This window comes from Sander lucioperca, chromosome 8 (assembly GCF_008315115.2).
Source record: "Sander lucioperca isolate FBNREF2018 chromosome 8, SLUC_FBN_1.2, whole genome shotgun sequence".
NCBI classification, from domain to species: domain Eukaryota; kingdom Metazoa; phylum Chordata; class Actinopteri; order Perciformes; family Percidae; genus Sander; species Sander lucioperca.
Genome location: NC_050180.1, coordinates 16,303,577 through 16,323,279, shown reverse-complemented (window position 1 = coordinate 16,323,279; position 19,703 = coordinate 16,303,577). Strand labels below are relative to the sequence as shown.

Genomic DNA, 19,703 nt, shown 5'->3' with positions numbered 1-19,703 from the left:
GACAGCACGAAAGGAATGCAGACTACTCCGCACTGATCAAACTACTAGGCTAAATGTCAACAGGCTGAGGCAATTTTTTAATAGAAAGACATATCTGTATAAACATGAACAAACACGGCTGAATATCACATTTTAAAGGATTCACAATAAAATCAACCATGTTCACTCTAACTGAGCTAGCAACATGCTCAGTAAATTTAAGGCATATAACATTAACTTTAAGTAACAAAATAACTACAATCAAATTCTAATCTCTTGCCCTCTTTATGGATGCATAAAGTCAAGTGGGAATGACTGCCATTGGGTGGTGCTAGAGCTATAATGATGGAAATGACAATACTGGTTGTGCAACTCTATTATAATACATATAACAAGTTGCCCAAGGCAATACACGTCCTGATCATTTTACACTTAGTTAGTCAAAGCAGCAGAAATTAGTGAAACCTGATGTATTATGGTAATTGTGAGAAAGTCACAACAGAAAACAAACTGATGCAATAATTCTACCCTTATTTATGAACATCATCACTCTGATATTTCTGAACTGAAACACATTGAGAGGTATTGTGTCAGGATAACTGATGACATTGGCACACTTTCATATCATTCCAAAAACCTATCTGGACTTCCTGGATGTGTGTATACCAACTGGATTTCATCTCTGCCATCTCAGCTCATGCTTGTGACACTCTTGCCTGACCTATGGCAACATCTTGGCCTAGATATCCCATCCCTCCTCCCTCTATTTGTAACAGGACAGAGCTGAGACAACCAGGGGTTAAATGAGCAGCCCCTGAATGTGGCTGCATCTTCAGGCTACACAAATCAATGCCAAATCTTTTCATAACCTTCTACCTAAAAATCACTAGGAAAGGAGGGCCAACAAATGTCAGCAGTTTGTGTTCCTGTGTCAACAATGGACCTTTAACAATACACTTCAACTGAGCTGCTTTTCACTTCCAATATTTCATACTGAAATCCCGTTTTATGATAGTAAATTCTTCTCTTATTCTTAAGAGTAATTTGTCAACACTGATACATGCTGGCACTCTGTTACTGTGCATGATAATCTCTGAATGCTTCCTGGGTTGCTATGAGAAGAGACCTTAGACCATCCCCTCTCTTGTCATTGGGCCCTTGCAATGCCTGGCAGCCAATAAAGCACCACTAGGACCTGTGTAAATATATTTCTCTATTTCTCTCTACCTCTCTCTCCATAAATGTGCATGCACATCCACACATACATACATTTATACATTTAAAAAAAAATCCATTAAATTTAACTTCGACATTAGGGCGATTCAGTATAATAGAAATTTACTAACCATGCAATTGGATTTTTAGGCATCGATAAAGACAGAGTGCATCTGCTATCTTGCCAACTGTGAACGACATCATGCATATTCATAAAAAGGAGCATCTTATGCTACAGATTAAGCTATGTTAGGTATCAGCTGGGGCCTGATCAGTGAAGAAGACCACTGTACCACTGATCTAATCAAAGGATGGCTGCAATCATTGTGCAAAACTTGACTTGAGTCAAGACATCATGAGTTGTTTAAGAAGGCATGTCTGAGAGATCAAATGGCAACATTTCACAGTTTCGCAGTGGTCACTGGAGAGGGAAGTGCAATACTAACATTGAGCTATTTATGGAACAGTAGTAAGTGGATTGTAAATGATAATAACAGCGAAGAAATTATGAGCTATAAAGTCAAAATAGTCTCCAACAAAATGCAACACTGTTTTTAAAGGTCAACCTGGAGCTTCAGTGTTTCTTTCTGCGGGCAACACAGCATTTAATCGCTTTTAAAAGTATCTCAGTGTGCCAATTTTAGATCAAACTGGGAGGGTCCCTGGATTTACCTCTTCAAATTAAATGTACAGCTTCCAACTGTGCACACTGTGCATTAAAGCCTATGGTTTTATCTCCTACCAATCACGCGTTATTTCCCTTCCACGATTGTTGATATGTGTTTAGAAATTAACTATACATTAGAATATGTATATGGCGGTAATTGGTAATCAATGATAGCATCGCCCGGTTTTAGTCGTATGAAAATATCCCGGCATGCTAGCGACGCAACACTCAGCCAGGGAGGGGAGGGATGATGGAGATAAGATGGCAGCCCAACTGAGGTTGCTGCCTCTCTGGGGTCAAGAAATATTCAAGGAACGTATGAAACCGAAACACGAAAAAGCGGTTTTTGGAAATTAACGTTGCCGTTTTTGCTATTTTACAAGAACATTTGTAATGGCTTGAGAATATATATTTTCAGGAGACAAGCACCGTGTTGACGCTGTGGCCGGGGATCGGAAGACCGTAGCTACGTTGTAGTTGCACCACCAGATAGGCTACAATTTGCGCTTATAATAACTGGGGACCGTGGATGCTAATTGTGGTATTTCTGCAACCTGGAATGGACAAATAATGTGACATGTGCCGGATTTTACGACAAGCGGATTGCATCTGATGGATAGATATTGTCTAGCTGTGGTATCTTTTGTGTGATATATGCATTGTTCTCCTAAACGATGATGTGTGCTGCTGCGGCAGCGGCCGCCGGTGGAGGGATTCTGCCCTCCTCATCGCCGTCGATGGGGCTGGGTGTCAGGGTCATTTCTGGAGCAGGAGCCGATCTCTCCACCATCGGTTCGGGAATGGGTTCTTCTCCGACACCTGGAGCCCAGTCGGATTGTCGGACTCGGTACCAGCTTTTACTCTCAGGGCGAGCTCTGGCCGAGAGATACAGACGGATCTATACCACCGCTATCAATGATAAAGAGCAAGGGATAAATCAAGGAAGGTGAGTGAATATCGCAGAGGCTGGTCTGTCATTTGTGGGGCTAACTGAGCTAACGACAGTAGGCTAACGTTATCCCTTGCCTAGCGGTAACGTTACATCGGTTAACATCAGCTACATCTAGGTTAATTGTTATATATGGATATTGAGGTAGTCGAAATTTGCCATACAAGTTGTTTAACTACAAAAAATGTGCCAGGAACTCCATAATGTGGGTGTACCCTCTTGAAGGGGTCAGCTTGCTAGGTAGCATTTTGGGTTCGACTTCCCTAGCTTGGAGCCAGCTAAGCTAACGTTAGTTCACCCTTGCTCGAGTTGTTTGCATCCCGGGTGCTCAGGACATGTTTTCGCTAAACATTGACACATTGTCACTGAATTAAATCACTACCCACCAGGGCCATAACGACTCGAAACGATGCCCTATCGGCTTATATCCTAAATCAATTTGTTTGAGCAATAGCCAGCTAGCTATATGTAAACAAACGCACTGCTCGTGTAATACTTAAATTTTGTTAAACATTATTGATGAGTCACTGCTTGCGTTGTCAGCATATTCTACTTTACCTAACGTTAGTCATTTAATATAATTTGATGTAGTGAGCTGTGTGTATCTAGCTAGGCCCAATGGCGTCACTGTTTCGATTGCTAGCTAACGTTTACTAACGTTGGAGCATCAGCCCTTCCCCAGGTTATCTTTTAACGTAACGTAAACCCGGCGATTTATTTCTCAAGAAACCTGGAGCTGATAATCACCACATTTAAACACAAAATAAATAGAGCTTATTTCTCTCTTACACAAAATGGCCTAAAGCGTTAACGTTAGCTAGATATGTATGGGTGAGGATGTGTTGGGAATTGGATGAACTCATTTGCTTTTATGGCATAAGCGAGTAATACAGTTACGTCATTCAGTCAGTCAATCAGTCAGATTGTAGACTGAGTAGCTGGATCATTGCAGCATCCTTCCTCACAAACTGAATTGTTATTTTCACCCCCTCTCAATGCACAATACCTGCTTTAAGCATGGGGCAATATTCTGTTGAAGTGTCTTAACATTATGCTGTTTTTATAACCAACTCCTGAATTTATATGTCTATACAAATGAACAATAAATCGAAAACAAAAAAAACAACAATTAGTGTTTCAACCTATCCATGTTGTTATTTTGAACTACCATCTTATCTGATGCTAATCTTTATTTGTTTATCTTATAGTGGAATATGTTGCTTGTATGTAAGGTGCAGATTGTACTCGAGCGATACACAACTGTTTTAGCTCCTTAAAGCTAGAACCAGTTAGTATTTTCTCTCTTGTGGATTTGCTGATATTTACATAACCTTGAAAACATCAGATAGACATTTTTGTCAGCCTGATTTCAGTTTAGTATTTTGATGAGTAGCCTAATAATACCCAGCATGTCACTGTGCTCAAAGGGTTGCAGACTTTGAAGCTACTCTGTATGATGACAAGCTATTAGAAATCAATATTGAGCTGCACTCTAGAGTAATAGAATTAAGGTGTACTTTTTCCCCCTCAAATTCCAGGCTTGACTGTGCACTGACAGTACTGTACAGAACTGCATAGTGAAACAAAACATATAGTATGTATAGTTGAATATTTTCAAGCAAGAAGTGTGCAGAATAACTACTATCAACCCTTTTAAAACAGCCAATTTAAGATGTATTGCTTTTCTGCATTTAGTAGTGAGTAATACGTTTTTACTAATTCATGCATTGACTTTATTTTTTATAGTAGTAGTAATTCTATTTTTGGTTCCTAGCACTTTTCATGTGCCGCCTGATTTGAAATTTATCATAAAAAGCCAAAGCAAAACACGGATTTCATAGAGAGTTCAAAAGCATCAAAATGTCAAGACGAGTGACACTGAATCTGGTGACACCTGGTACACACATCTGAATGGTATACTGCACTTCAAAGGACATACACCTTGCCAGCTGCATAAGATGTAGGCTGAAAGTAAAAGTGAGATTACCATTAAAGACACCTGGAATAGATTCAAGGTTTTACCGGCTATTCTAAACTTTTCTAATTTTCTGGCTTGAATAATGTGTTGAAGACAAGGAGCTTTACATCCCATTCTCCTCTCATCATCATGTTTGTAATAAAGATTTTGATAAGATAAACCCAAATGTTTTAAATGTTATGCTATGTGTTTGAATGTAACCATTGCCTAAAAACACGATACAGTATTTTGCAATACTGAGCGATCACTATATGCTTTCAGGGGAAAGAAGGCTTTAAGTAAGAAGAAACTGAAAAGGCGACAGAGGGTCAAGTCAAAAGTCAAATCAAGAACAAAGGTAAGATATGCATTGTCTGACAATTGTTACACAATATTACACTTGTTCTTCTATGTGATGCTACTAATTGCTGTATTTATATTTGGATATGTTTAATACATATGTTCAGAGGGTTTATAAAACCAAGGCGTGTGTTAAAAAGTGTTAAATCACAAATAGGTCCAATATTTATTAGTGGGGCATAGTCATGTCTAACATTCTCAGTACTGCTTACGAAATTTTAATTAAATATCTACATGTAGTATTTTGCGTTTTCTCTTTATATTAACAAGAACAACATGACTGACTTCATTTGCAACTGTCACAGCCTCAGGTATGCACTGATAAATCCTTGCAGCTGGTTTTTACTCTCTACTGAATTAAATTAAAAGATGGAGAATAAGATTTCAAGATAAGGTAAGAGTCTTTGAAATCCTGAAGGTGTTTGGCAGAATCATTATTGTCATTGGCTGTGGCTGGTCCGGTGCCAAAAAGCCCATCCACACACAAAGCTGGAGAGGTGGATAGGCAGAAAGCGAGACACATGGGAGTGGTTCTGGCTAGTGCATGATGGCCTGTTGCCGAGCGACCTAATGTGTTCCACATCTCCACGGCAACAGTTGCCTACCTCCTTCGTCAAAAAAGGGAACCTAGTCTGTATCAGTGGATGCTGTTGTGTTTTTGTTTCTGCTGTAGAGTTTGCCTGGACAACATACATTTACTAGTTGTCTTCAAAAAAAAAATCTATATACTGATAACAAAGCAATCCACTCAGGTTATAGTGACTCATTTTCTTGCTATTTTTCTCGAAGAAAGAGAGAGTAGCCTTCTCTGTGGTTGGTCTGTAATATTATTAGCCAGTGTTTGGGTTTAATTTTTTTACAGTTACTTGGCAGGCAAAGGCAAGAGAGATTAATGTGATGGTACCATAGAAGGACAGAGGCTCTACTGCTTGTCATCTTTTACCTCAAAACTATTCCAGACAGGAAATACAAAGTAGAGTGTGCTCGTCAGCTAAGTTCTCTTCAGGTTGACTTGTTCGGTGAGTTAATGTTCTCCTGGATCAGCAGAAGATCTTCTATAGTGACAGAGAATGGAAAAGGCAGGCAGGCAGGCATAAAAACGTGGGTAGTTACACAGGCTGTGATGTTGTATTTGTATGTGTTGTGCTCACTCTTGCTCTGTCATGCCTCTCACACCGGCATCAGACAACAAGAGTGTGGTTTGAAAGAGCCTCTTCTCCCCGTTTGTCTGCTTCTGTGCTTAATAGCATGTAAAAGTGGAGTCAGAACAAAAGACGGAGCATAAACACTTATCATCCTAATGAAGATGGTGATGTAACATCTTGTGTACGAGCAGATGTGTAATGTGTCTTTTTAACTGTAATTATAATAACTACTTAATGGTCCAAAATGATACATTCAATAGAATAATATCAGAAAACTATATAATCTCTATATAATCTAATCTAAAACCTACCTAGCAGCTAAAACAGTTAGAAAAAGATTGTGGTCATGATTAAAAAAATTACCCATGTCCAAACTGGCAACTAGTATGTAAGGAGATTCAAAGCTGGGACAGCAGTGTTGACAGGACGTACTTGTATGCCCATCCACCACCCTGATCTGCATTACTTTAATTCTACTATAGAATCTCTCTCTCTCTCTCTCTCTTTCTCTCTCTCTCTCTCTCTCTCTCTCTCTCTCTCTCTCTCTCTCTCTCTCTCTCTCTCTCTCTCTCTCTCTCTCTCTCTCTCTCTCTCTCTCTCTCCTGCATATGAACATAATATGTTTCAGAGACATTGAATGTGATGTACTCATAACCTATGGTACACGAAAAGCCATGCCTGGGTAAACTGAAACGGATATGACAGAGAACAATGACGTTGTGTATTAGTGGATTAGATAGCAAAATAAATGTGTCAATCGAGTAAAATTGTACGGCATTTCACTTTTTAAAAAAATAATTAAAATGGAGAGAATAACTACAAATGAAAAAGCATTGATTGTAGAATTTAAATGAATTGCCGTTGTTAAGTATGAGTGATAGTAGCCCCAGTTTGTGCCTCTCAGGTATTAGCATTAGTGTTTCACTCGAGTCACAGGGCTAAGCATCAGTTCATCTGAAAGATAAATATACAGTGATTTACCCATCTGATATGGTGGTGAAAACTAACAATCACTCAGCTTGAGCCTCTGCTTTGGAAGACAGCACTTTTCTTCTTTTTTTCCTTATTTTTCCATAACGCCAGCAGTCTAAAATGTGTAGCTGTCTGCGGTCAGGGACTCTATACCAGCCTTCTGTAAAGCTTTTAGATGGCCATTAAATCATCAGTGAACTACAGACAATAACACAAAAGAAAACCATCAGATGAGCAGCATGTGTGGGTTATGGCTTGGTGCTATTACAAAGTGATAAAAAAACCATAAAACCTCAGCACATCTTTGGGCTTTGCATATTTGTGTCTGCCTTTGCTAATGTGTATCATGACATAGCTTGAAAGTGTCCCTTTCAATGACAAGTTTCTGATGTGTTCAGTTTTAAATTGGGAACTGTCCGCTCTAGTGAAATCTGTCAAATCAAATGCTAAGCTTGATCATGCAGTATTTTGGTCTCTACTCCACCCTTTTGTTTTGCTGTCATGTCCCAAGAAACTCATTTTCTCTTGCTTTCTTTATGGGTTTAGGTTATTATAGCATCTCTAGGTTTAAAATTGTGTTTCCAGGAAAAGTGCTCCTTTGTGAATGCTGTCCAGTCACTTGGTCCCAAATGCTACTCTAGCAGCAAGGCAGAGAGCAGTAGACAGTACTTTTTAGACGAGAGCTAATACCCTCCCCACTGGTTTGAGCTGAGAATGAATGACCTTTCTCCCCAAATAGATGACATCACCCTCTAAGATTGTGATGCCAAAAGCGCAACACTGCAAGAGAGGCACAATCGATCAATATGATTCTCTAGAGGTTGCCTCAGGACTGTATGTAGTTAAAAAAAAAGGCCTTGCTTGGTGGGATGGAGAGAGCTTATAAATTAGTTACTTTATCAAGTTTCTCTGATCATAATGACTGTTTGGATTTAAGCACTTAAGCTTTGCTGTAATGATTTTATTGTAAATCAATTCCTTGTTCTACATCATTTATATTTAAATGAGGGTAGACTCACAATGTGCAAGGGGTTGCTTGTAGTGATGAACCTTTAGATCCCAAATTTGAATTAGCCCAAAACTAGCGTTTGTCCTATTCGTTTACAGTCTGTGCCTGTCTTTAGACCCTCAATTCGGATAAGGAACAACCCCACAGAAAACCATTATTAGGGGAAAAAATCTCCATAGATAGCTAAAGATTAGCTCAAATTTGCCATGCTGGTTATCAGTTGTCATTCACCTGCCTTCTTATCTACTAAAACAAAATCAACAGTTTCATTTTCATCTCATTGCTTGTTTTATAGTAAATCTTTGGTACAATTTAGATTTCTCTTAAATAAGTATTTTACCACTGGACAGTTTTTTTTCCCATAAAACTAGGCAGTCTATACAGTACAATGGGGCAAACTTTTTTTTTTTAATTGGTGCTACATGGCCAGAGAAAACTGAGAAAAGAAGCTGTGATATCGCTTTTCCACCTTTCGCTCAAAAGGTGGAAAACCTACGGACCAACAAACGCTCCCGCTGGTGGGTGACATAATGTGAGCGCGTCAAAGAAAGCAATACGGTGGCCGGCTGGTAACAAACAATCCTGTATTACAGTTTAATGGTAGACTAAAATATGTTTCTGAAAACATTTTAGATGAGAAGTAGGCAATACAGTAACAGAATATTGGTTTATATTTGATCAGCACTTTCTAGTTTTACTGTTCATTCAGAGTTCGGTTTGAGAGAGAGAGAAAGACAGGGGCGTCTCTGCTTTTATAGGCTACTCGTTGTGTTGTAATGTAAAAGTACAATCTGTAGTTCGAGCAACAGCCCTCGCGTCATCCGGTGGCGTTTTGCTGGCAGATAAGAACGGAGAGCTGGGTGCTGGCAAGATGGGGGAGGTTTACCATAGTTTATTTTCTCATACACAACCACATTGTTATGATACAAAGCTGGTTATAAATTGGCAAAGTATCCCTTCAAGTATAAATTGAACACAACTATTTTTTTTCAGCATTAGTTATGTTAAATGTCGGGTAAGCCATTTTGTAACCGTGAAAGCTGTGTTGAGCTGATCTTGAAATGGGTAAACACTTGCCATTGTGTACAAAAGTGAGCTTTCTTAGGAGTCCAAGCAAAATGAGGAGTAATTTGAATGCCACAAACTAGTCACTGACTAGATATGAGGATGCAACCAACTGTGTAAACACTAACTGTGCTCAACAGAGGTCTTACACTCCCAACCTATTGCAGTTATATTACTTTAAGTGAAATGGAAAGGCTAACATTTGCCCAACGTCCCTATGGTTTAGGAACCTATGCCTTTTAGATATTCTAAGATATGACTACTGACTTTCCTCGTAAAGCCAGGAAAATGTAAGAAATAAATACAGAGATATACATTTATTAAATTATTATTATTATTATTTTTAAATAATAAATTGCACCAGCAACTTGGTAAAAAATCTTCAAAATTGGGTGCCTGGTTAGCTCATTTGGTAGAGCGGGCGCCCATATATAGAGGTTTACTCCTCGACTCTGACCTGCGGCCCTTAGCTGCATGTCAATCCCTTTCTCTCTCCCCTTTCATGTCTTCAGCTGTCCAATGAAAAATAAAGGCCTAAAATGCCCAAAAAAAAAAGAAATCTTCAAAAAAAACAGGAATTAAAATTCCAGGATACAAAGTATATAGTGTATAAAGAATTTAAGAATGTAATAAAATAGCTCAGCCCCTGTTGCGATAACAGATCCAGGTTTTTGAGTCAGTATCTTCCCGATATCAGTATTGGATCAGTCCATCCCTGCTCCTAAAGAATTGGCATTGATGTTCATAAACGACGACCTTTTCACAGATGTAAACATAAACATTCTAAATGGACTCAAGTTGATTTCCTGTTGCAGTGTATGTGAATGGCATCAACTGACAGGAAGTTAACAAGGGGCCAGGCTGTTGCCTAGCAGTGGAATTCCATTGAAAAGGTCTATAGGGTGTGCTAAATAGCTTATCATTGCACCCAATGATATCATACTTGCTGACCAGCTCCACTCTCTGTTTTTCCACAGGCCGAGAGTCTAGATGGAGCCCTCTGCGTGCCGGACATCAAGCTGCACAGCAACCCATCTGCATTCAATGTCTACTGCAACGTGCGGCACTGTGTGCTGGACTGGCAGCAAAGAGAGGCCTCCCTTGTGCTGGCCTCCAGGAGCTCAGTGCAGAGTGGCGACTCAGACAGTGAGGAGGAGGAAGAGTACCGCGAGCCAGCCGTGAAGCTGCCAAAGGTATGAACAGGGAGTGTTATTGGCTGCTGATGTGGTGCTGGCAGCGCTTGGTATCAAGGCGAGAGCCAGCCTGTGCCCTTTATCTAAGGGATGCAACAATCCTTCATCTCCCTGGGCATATGTGTACGGCTCATCTATTTTATTGTTGTGATAATTTGAGTCACTTTACCAGAGGTTTGATACCCCCTTCCTGTGAGGATTACAACCTCTGCTCTGTTGAAGAAAGTAGTAGCAAGCCAGGCTGAACAGATAACACCAAAGCATCTAAGAGGCAGCGTGTCAAAGGATTTGGGTTTCTATGCCATAATGGCAGAATTAAGGGATAATGGGTGTTCGCTCACTTTCTCAAGGTAACAAATCTAAGGAGTCACTTGTTAGCTTGACATTCAAGTCAGGCAGCAGGGGCACTGTAAATGAGCAATTGTACAATGTAGTTTAGGATTAGGCTATAGAGATGCCTTCAAATTAACTAAATTGTGCCCCACTTTTCTTTATCTCTCATGCACTCAAACCCATTCCTTTTTAAATTGCTCACTCCAACAGGACAAACCTTCCTACAGTTTGACAGCACAGCATGTACATGTCTGTTCAGAGAATTGTGCATTGATTTCAACCTGTCTTGTGTGCTAGCTGTACATATTGGCTAGCAGGTATATACAGGAATGAATGTCACAGGTGGATAGGTTTAACTTTTTTTTTGTCATTATATTTTATATTGTTTGTTTTACCTATTCTTTTGTACAGCACTTTGTGATTTTATCTGTGAAAAGCGCTTTATAAATAAATTTTACTTACTTACTATTATCGTAAACTTTCCATTTTATTCTCTTTCAGACAAATTAAACAGGACTACTGTTGATTTATGTTGGGGATGATTTAGTTTTAATTTCAAGCCGCGTGTGTGTGTGCGCGTGCGTGCGTGTGTGTGTGTGTGCATGTGTGTGTGTCTGTGTGTGTGTCTTTTCCAATTGGCATTATCTTATTAACTGTTTCTCTGTATACGCTGATGCTTTCATTTTACTGTTTCAAAACAAGTTCTACTCTGAGATAGGAGGGAGCATTGGAGCATAATTTGATTCACTAACAAGCCATACTGAGAGTAGGAGAACTGCATCCTTTTCTAGGCCAAACTCCTTTGCCAGCCTCTCTTCTCCTGTGGGTCTGGTCTGTCATTATACAAAATGTTAATAGTGGATGTTGAAGTCAGCGGTAGGAACTGTACATGCTGTAAGCCCCCAGCTAAATGTAGGTTGTTTTACTGTTGGAAGATGATGCCTTACTATTACAAGAAAACATCCAGTCCAAGCCTATTTTATCAATTTTATTTAAAATACTTATTTTTAAAAAAAGAAGAGCTTTTTTATCATGAATATTAACAAGTGTAAAACTGGAAAGTGATGGTTATTTGTAAAACAAAATTTATCACAATGTCAATATGTTTCATCTTTATTTGCTGTATAAAGTGGCATCACAGCTTGTCTAGCTAGACTTAGGCTGTGGTATGAAAGCATGGTGTTCATTACCTCATAGAAATGTGCTTCTTTCTGTGTGTGCGCAGATCATTGGCATTGGCCTGTGTGGGGTATTTGAGCTGATAAAAGAGACTCGGTTCTCTCACCCCTCACTGTGCCTGCGTAGCCTGCAGGCCTTGTTGGACATGCTGCAGGGACAACAGCCTGAGGGCTTTCAGACTGAGCCTCCCGATGTGCTGGGTAAGGCTGAAAATGCATGCATGTGTACAATCCAATGCAATAATAAGTCTTTGTTTGTGAAGCTTAAAATGTTCCGTTTTATTTTCCCCTGTCAAAGATATGTTGTTGCAACCTAATGATCATTTTTAGGCTGTAGTAGTTAGTTGCTGTGTTGTATTGGCCTGCATTATATTTCAATTTGTTTTGTTCAGCCTGATTTACACACAGCACTCTCATGTTCCAATTTTCACAAATTTCTAATCTGCCCACCACTTGTATGCTTCTTTAGAGTCTCTTTTCCAGTTGTTGTTAGAGACCACGGTCCGGAGCACAGGGCCCAACGACCCGACGGGACAGGCCATCACTGCTCTGTCCTGCGCCTGCCTCTTCAGTCTGGTGGTGGCCTGGGGAGATACTGGCAAAATCTTGCAGGCTGTCTCTGCCATCCTCACCAACAACGGCAGCCATGCCTGCCAGACGATACAGGTAATTAACCAATTTAAACAAATTAGACTGCATTTGGCAATTTGTCTATGCAATTGCCTGTGTTTTCTTCATCTTATTTTTGTACTGACCACCTGTTCAGATCACTAGCTTATGTTGAACAGACATCTTTATCTTGGAAGAGGAATTCCAGGTGCTTGTATACTTTTTTTTCATTTCAGATTAGAAGAAATGCTTTAAATCACCAGAGTGAATCATTGTAGAAGGATAAAGTAACCTCTGGCTCTCCCATGCATTTCCTTCCCTGAGCAGAGAGACTCAGGCAGAGTCTGGACAGCACAAATTGAGTTTTGGAAAATGTCAAGCCTCTCTGACTCTACCCTGCCTGCATTGTTACGCCAATTAGCCAGTCTTCTGTTGGCTTTGATGTTAAGCTTGTCCTCTCTCTGTTTCTTTCTCTCAGATTTTGTTATTGCTTCTGCTTTATATCCAAATGTATGTTATTGTGTGGGAAGGCTTTGTGACTATAAAAATATTTCACCTTTACCTGCATACAGATTTAGAGTAAAATTACTACACTTGGCCAAGGCTGCAGAGAGACTGTTCAGCCTCACACATTTATCCCCTACAGACGTAGGCCTGTGTGTTTTTTTTTTTTGTTTTTTTTCCCCGGTTCTTCATCTTTTAGGCATTGACTGGACTGTGAATCATCACAATGTGATTTGTGTTTGTTTGCATGTGTGTGTGAACGGTGAGATCAACGGTGTGTGTCATAAAGGAGGCAAAAGTGAGGAATGTGTGTTAAAAAATGCATTCAGGCAGAATGAGAAGAGGGCAAATATGCAGGTACAGTAACCACTGTCTCCGTCACTAATATGAACATTTGTCTTAATCAGCGGTAAAGCCAGTTCCCACCTGGTGCGTGGTCTACTTCACAAAATGTAACCCCACTTTGTCACATTAAAGGTTTGCAGTTCTGCTAATTTTCATCACCTTCCATGTCCTCCTAAATCTCACCAGGTGCCCACCATACTGAACGCCCTACAAAGGAGTGTACAGGCTGTCCTGGTGGGAAAGATTCAAATCCAGGATTGGTTTGGGAATGGCATCAAACGCGCAGCCCTGATGAACAAGTGGACCCTTAAAGAGGTGGCCATTGACGAGGATGAGCGCTGTCTTCTACAGACTGATGGCTCCTTCCTGTATTTGCTCTGCAAGGATGGACTCTACAAAGTGGGCTCTGGATACAGTGGCACTGTCAGGGTATGTAACACTCTAAGTTGCATGCTGTGACTGTCAAGTAATAACCCCATATCTGGTGATATGTACATTTGGTGATTTAGATGGGTTTATGGGTTGAGAAAATGGCTCAGCAAAAGGTGAGGTTTTAGAGATACATGGGTTTTCACAGGACAGTATCTGTATACTCTGTTGCCAGTTTATTAGGTACACCTAGCTAAACCTAATGCAGTCTAATACAGTCCTGCAATAAATCCTTCCTTTCATGAAGATTATAATGTGAGGTATTTGTTGAAATAAAAGTTTTAGAGATGTGTTGATTCAACTTCATGGACATTTTTGGAGGATGTAGTTTGTGGTGCTGTTCAACTGTGTTTAAACAGGTGTTTGTATTCTTTTCTCAACCCATTTATATCAACGAGGGTAGGCTAAATAACCTGAAATACCTCCAGCAGCAGTAGTTTTGTGTTAGAGTAGAAAACAATGCTACTAGACAGCCATAATACTGCTTTAAAACAAAATGCTCTTGCTTTAAATAGTTTGATCACTTAGATAGTACTTAAATAAAACCTTTTTTTGTGTGTGTTTCTGCCCACATTAAATGCCAGTGTTTGTAATTGTCCGCCGATGTTTCATTTGCCAAAATTACCTTAAGGGTTTTCAGTGTTTGTGGTTGTCTGCTCATGTGTTATCAATGCCACACAGGGCCACGTGTACAACTCCACGTCTCGTACCAGGAATCGAAAGGAGAAGAGATCATGGCTGGGCTTTGCTCAGGTATGTAGTGGCGCTTTCATCAAGATGCTTCTCACATACTGTACATTTGAGTGAAGTGGCTTTGAAAAGGCTTTGAGTTCGTGAATAATTCAGGCCCCTTTAAACTAAGAATTGACTGTGACTTCAGTTATGTTATTTATATTATAGTATTATTAATATTATATAATTATATAATTTTAGTCAGTGCTTACTTTGGTGTTGGACTCATGAATCTTAACAGCTGTAAACTTTGTTTTTGAAAATGCTGATGTGTTGTTCTTCATGACTGTGACAGGGAGTACATTTCAAAGTACTAATACTGTAACTTGTTTAAATACAGTATCATCTTTATCATTATCAACAATATGTCTAAGTAAGCTAAGCTAAGGCTTCAGTTAGGGATAGTCCTTACTGATGGTCGATCAGCAGCAGTGTTTGTTTTGTGTCTTCAGGGCTACTTGTTGTATCGGGACACAAGTAACCACACAATGTCGGCCATCAAGATCAACCCTGAGACTCTGGAGCATGAGGGGACTGTCACCATGCCAGGTGCCAAGATAATACTCTTTTTTTTTTAATTCATTTTTTTTACTCTTTTTGGCTTGTTTAAAAAACATCTCCTTCGAGTTAAGTTATCACAGTTCTAACTAAGAAAGTATTGCGTATATTCACTGTCACTTTGCTTCTCTTGTAGGTCAAAATTCAGATGGACAAAACATAATTTTCACAGACGGAGAGTACATCAACCAGATCGCAGCCTGCAAAGATGTAAGTTTAATTTTCCTGCTAAAACTCCTCATCACCATGAATATAACATGCACTGTCTTTCATAGGCTCTTCTTGATATGGGAAGAACATTTCTTTTTAAATGTAAAATTGAATCAGTGTCAGTTGGGAAAATCCTCAGTGTTTTCAGAAGTCTTTGAAAGAACTTAGAAATGAAACTCACCTGTACTGCCCATGTCTGCTGGTAGCACGGTGGAAGGAGATCAGTTTATTATACACTTCTGTGCATTTATTGTCTTATAAACTTCCTGCAGGCAGTCAAGCAAGTGTTTAAAATACTTGAATAGTCATTGACTTAGTCATCCTGAACCACACCAGGTCATGGGCTGATAGAGTTAATCTCAATCTCACAGAGAGGTGTTTGTCAGCTTTTGTAGTCCATGTTTGAGACGATGTTTGTACGTGGCTCTTCGTTGTTAACACACACACACTAGTGCATTTGAACCCTTTCCTGCTCATCATTTGTCATCTTCTTCATATTGTGCAACTGGGTAAGCTCTCTTGTGTTGTTTCCCTCATGAAAAACTAATATTTTGTCAGTAGAAATAAAGGTAATTGTTCCTCTTGCACTGCCCTGGGAAGCATCTGTCACTTCCCCTGCTGTAGAGGTCCCAGCCTCACTTTGGAGGACTCTCAGCTGATCACCAGCTGTGCCACAGAGGGGGATATAGCTGTGTCTGAGTGTGTATGTATATGTATATGTATATATATATATATATATATATATATATATATATATTTTTATTTATTTAGAGGTGTTTAAATTAATCAAATAATCGATGCATCGAATCGTGGACATGGACGATGCTGCATCGATTGGGCCATAATCGATTATTTCTGTTTACAATTTAGTAGGCCTAACAACATTTCAGTTTACATATTCTGTTATGTTTTGCACATTCAGGAAGTGCTGTAGTTTTATGTATCCAATTTATTTAGTATTAGAGCACTGCAGAATGTTTTGTTTTTGAAGCTTGAAAACCTATGAATTGAATATCCTATATGGCTTTAATAGAAAAATGTATTTGACGCATCGAGATATCGAATCGAATTGAATCGCTGACATGATAATCATAATCGAATCGGAAGATTCACACCTCTAATATATATACATATTAGGGCTGTCAATCGATTAAAAAATTGTATCTAATTAATTACATACTCTGTGATTAATTAATCGAAATTAATCGCATACATAATTAAAGGTGCCTGAACCGATACTTTTTAAGAAAGTTAAAAAAAAAAAAAAAAAAAAAGGGTACTAAACAACAGTCGGTGACATTAAAGAATGGCTTGTTTATTGCTAAGGCCATATGGTCCAAATTAAATGATTTAATAATAATGTAATCACTATAACAATAACTTATTTCACTAGTAAATTGCTGTTGAACGACAAAAACAACCACCAGATGGGAAAAGGACATTTACAATAACTTCAAATGCACCACGAGGCTGTAGTTTACCAGTTTCATTGAACGCACCGTCTGTGTTGTTTTTCCGATGGCAGCTGCAGATTGTTACATACGGTTGAATCCTCTACAGTAAAACACAGTCAAACTTTACACCGTTTAGCGTTAGCTGTCAGCATTTTAACCGTTTTTAATCCAGCTACTAGCTAGCGGTAGGCTAACGTTAGCTGCTGTCGAGTATAGTGTTAACTAGCGTCACGTGCAGCGGTGTTTGTGTTGCCTGTTTCAGAGCATCAGAGAGAAGCACAGACATATCAGTGGCACCAGATTTCAGTAGCCAGGGTTGGCAGGAAGAAGAAGATTTTTACAAGTAAATGTTCCAATGAATGATCCAGGCAGCACATTCTCGTCTCCCTCCATTTTACAGTCCAATGGTGGCTAGAACGGCTCCGGGTCAAACGTCAATATGGAATAGATTAATCTGCGTTATTTTTTTTAACGCGTTATTTTGACAGCCCTAATACACACACACACACACACACACACACACACACACACACACACACACACACACACACAGAGAGTATATATAAGTATTTATATATATATGTGTGTGTTTTTGTATATGTGGGTGTGGCAGTGAGGGCAGTGGCACCAGATGTGGGTATTCTCCAGAGAGCTTAGTCTCTCAAGCAGTTAACTGCATAAGCACTGTGTAATGCGAGTGGGGGGAGGGGAAGATGTGAAATCCATATATCTGCCGTTGCAGCAAGCCTGATAGCAGTTTCTAGGCTAATCAAGGGGGCGGGATACTTTATGGGGGGTGGATGGGAGAGTCCTCAGAAGCTGCATGCATTTTTAGTGAGAAGCCAGCAAATGCAACCACAGCGCAGAACACTTAACGGTTGAGGAAAACCATGGGAGACACACAATGAGGGGGTTTCAGATGCTGGGAAGATGAGGCAGAGGATGATGTGGGTAAACTGTAGGAGGTCAAGGGGATAGTCAGAATAAGAAGGTAACATGTAGGGAGGAAAAGTCAAGGGGTGGGGGTAGTACTGGCCACAGCATAGAGGTGCTTATTTAATGATTTGAGTGGCTCTGCTCTGCAGGAATCAAAGCACAATGGATGAGTGTGTCATCATTACCACACAGTGGAAACCAGACCATCCCCATGCTACCCTTCATCCTTTTTATATTCCTGTTGTCTCCCAATTATTTCCTTGTTGTGTTCTTCTCTTTACTCTGTTCCTCCCCTGTAAATTGCCCTTTTCAGCCACATCCCCTGCAGTCTGACTAACCCACATCTCTGGCAGTTGCCATATGTGCCCCTGTATTGAGTAAAAGTGTGTGAGTTGTGGATAGATGTCACACCCTTCATGGTGTATGTTATATATGATAGAGGTATATGCTATTAACACTGACACGGCTGAGGTTTAGTTGCCAGTAATATTAAAAAAATGTATGCACAGATTTTGTTTGTGTATACACGCCAAGCCACACCCTCTGTAGATTGATAAATCTTATCTTGTCACTCTCTGCAAGAAAACAAATCAGTATATTTGATTCTGATTGTCACGTTCAGTCAGGTGATGCGCGGATGTTTTTTTATTGTTGGATGGACCCAAAGTGCCACTGTAGCAGTGTTAAGTTGAAAAACTAAACCTTGTTTCCTCCTGTTGGCCCCTGACTCCCGCAGGATGGTTTTGTGGTGCGGATCTATACTATGAGCTCAGACCCGGCCCTGCAGCAGGAACTGCAGCTGAAGCTGGCAAGGAAATGTCTGCACGCCTGCGGCATCTCTCTATTTGACCTCGAGAAGGATCTGCACATCATAAGTAAGTGACAAAAAATGTACTCATATCTGTATGAGGCTGTGGGTAGTATGCATACATACACCTACGACAGGCATTCCATACTATGTGTGTGTCTACCAGGTTGTAAATGTGTCACAAAATCTTTTATTAAAAACACGGAACACAAGGAACAACCTTGTATTGTGTATTTGGCTCTAAATAGTATGTTGTTCTCTTAGGCACAGGCTTTGATGAAGAGGCAGCATTGCTTGGAGCAGGCAGGGAGTTTGCTTTGATGAAAACTGCTTCAGGAAAGGTGAGAGTGAAAAATCTTCTCTGGTGTTGTGCCTAAAATGTTTAACAAAAATTAAAGTTGGAACAGATCCAACCGCTGAGCTTAAACAGATTTTGTCTTGCTAATGACAGCCCAGGTGATGCCTTTTCTTCCTTCTTTGTCACACTGGCCACATGAAGCCTATTGTACAAAATTAACATTCCCTTTGTTCATAACATCTGTATGTAGTTAGCTATAGTCAGATTGTCCTAGGATCAGGCTGTACTAAAGCTTACCAATACGACATGTATTTTAGTTTGGGATATATTTGGTGGCCCTCTAGGCTAAATTGCCTTTAAATAAAAGAGAATGAGTGAGCTGTGTTTGAATGGTGTTTTTGGATGTCTCATGGTCCTTGCACTGTTTATTGTGCTCTGAACCCAACTCTTGTTAATGGTCTTATGCACACTGAGCTGATACAGTGATATCTCTGCTTAAATAACTGGAATAGTATATTTCACCCAGCTAAGCAGTAGGTCTGACCTAAAGTATAATGTCCACTTTCACCAGGACCCACTGCAAGTAAAGCTTTCTGTGTTTGTGAACTTATATAAGACTAGAGACACAAACATGAAATAACAAGTATGAACACATTTTAATGTAGGTAGAGTAAACGGCATAGATATTTTGTTTGTGTCTGTGTACAGACGAATCAACTCAGAATACTACTTGACTCAGTGTTCAATTGCAGGGTCTGTAATCGAGCAAAGTAGGTCCAATCACTGTAGGGAAGCAGT

At 39.8% G+C, this 19,703-nt stretch overlaps 1 protein-coding gene across 21 annotated transcripts in view; it reads left to right on the top strand.

Annotated features, from left to right (window-relative positions):
- Positions 1-2,076: 2,076 nt before the first annotated feature.
- mycbp2 (MYC binding protein 2) overlaps positions 2,077-19,703 on the top strand; it is a 66,119-nt gene continuing 48,492 nt past the window's right edge. For 10 of the 21 annotated variants that reach the window (XM_036004595.1, XM_036004592.1, XM_036004607.1 and 7 more), the window contains exons 1-11: positions 2,078-2,807; positions 5,050-5,125; positions 10,296-10,511; positions 12,070-12,223; positions 12,492-12,688; positions 13,667-13,909; positions 14,591-14,662; positions 15,094-15,190; positions 15,336-15,409; positions 18,536-18,674; positions 18,872-18,948. In XM_036004595.1, the coding sequence (XP_035860488.1) occupies positions 2,536-2,807; positions 5,050-5,125; positions 10,296-10,511; positions 12,070-12,223; positions 12,492-12,688; positions 13,667-13,909; positions 14,591-14,662; positions 15,094-15,190; positions 15,336-15,409; positions 18,536-18,674; positions 18,872-18,948 (1,617 nt within the window). In that variant the 5' untranslated portion in view covers positions 2,078-2,535. Of the gene's footprint in view, positions 2,808-5,049; positions 5,126-10,295; positions 10,512-12,069; positions 12,224-12,491; positions 12,689-13,666; positions 13,910-14,590; positions 14,663-15,093; positions 15,191-15,335; positions 15,410-18,535; positions 18,675-18,871; positions 18,949-19,703 lie in introns of all 21 variants that reach the window. The other 11 variants (XM_036004590.1, XM_036004594.1, XM_036004588.1 and 8 more) reach the window with 5 other exon arrangements.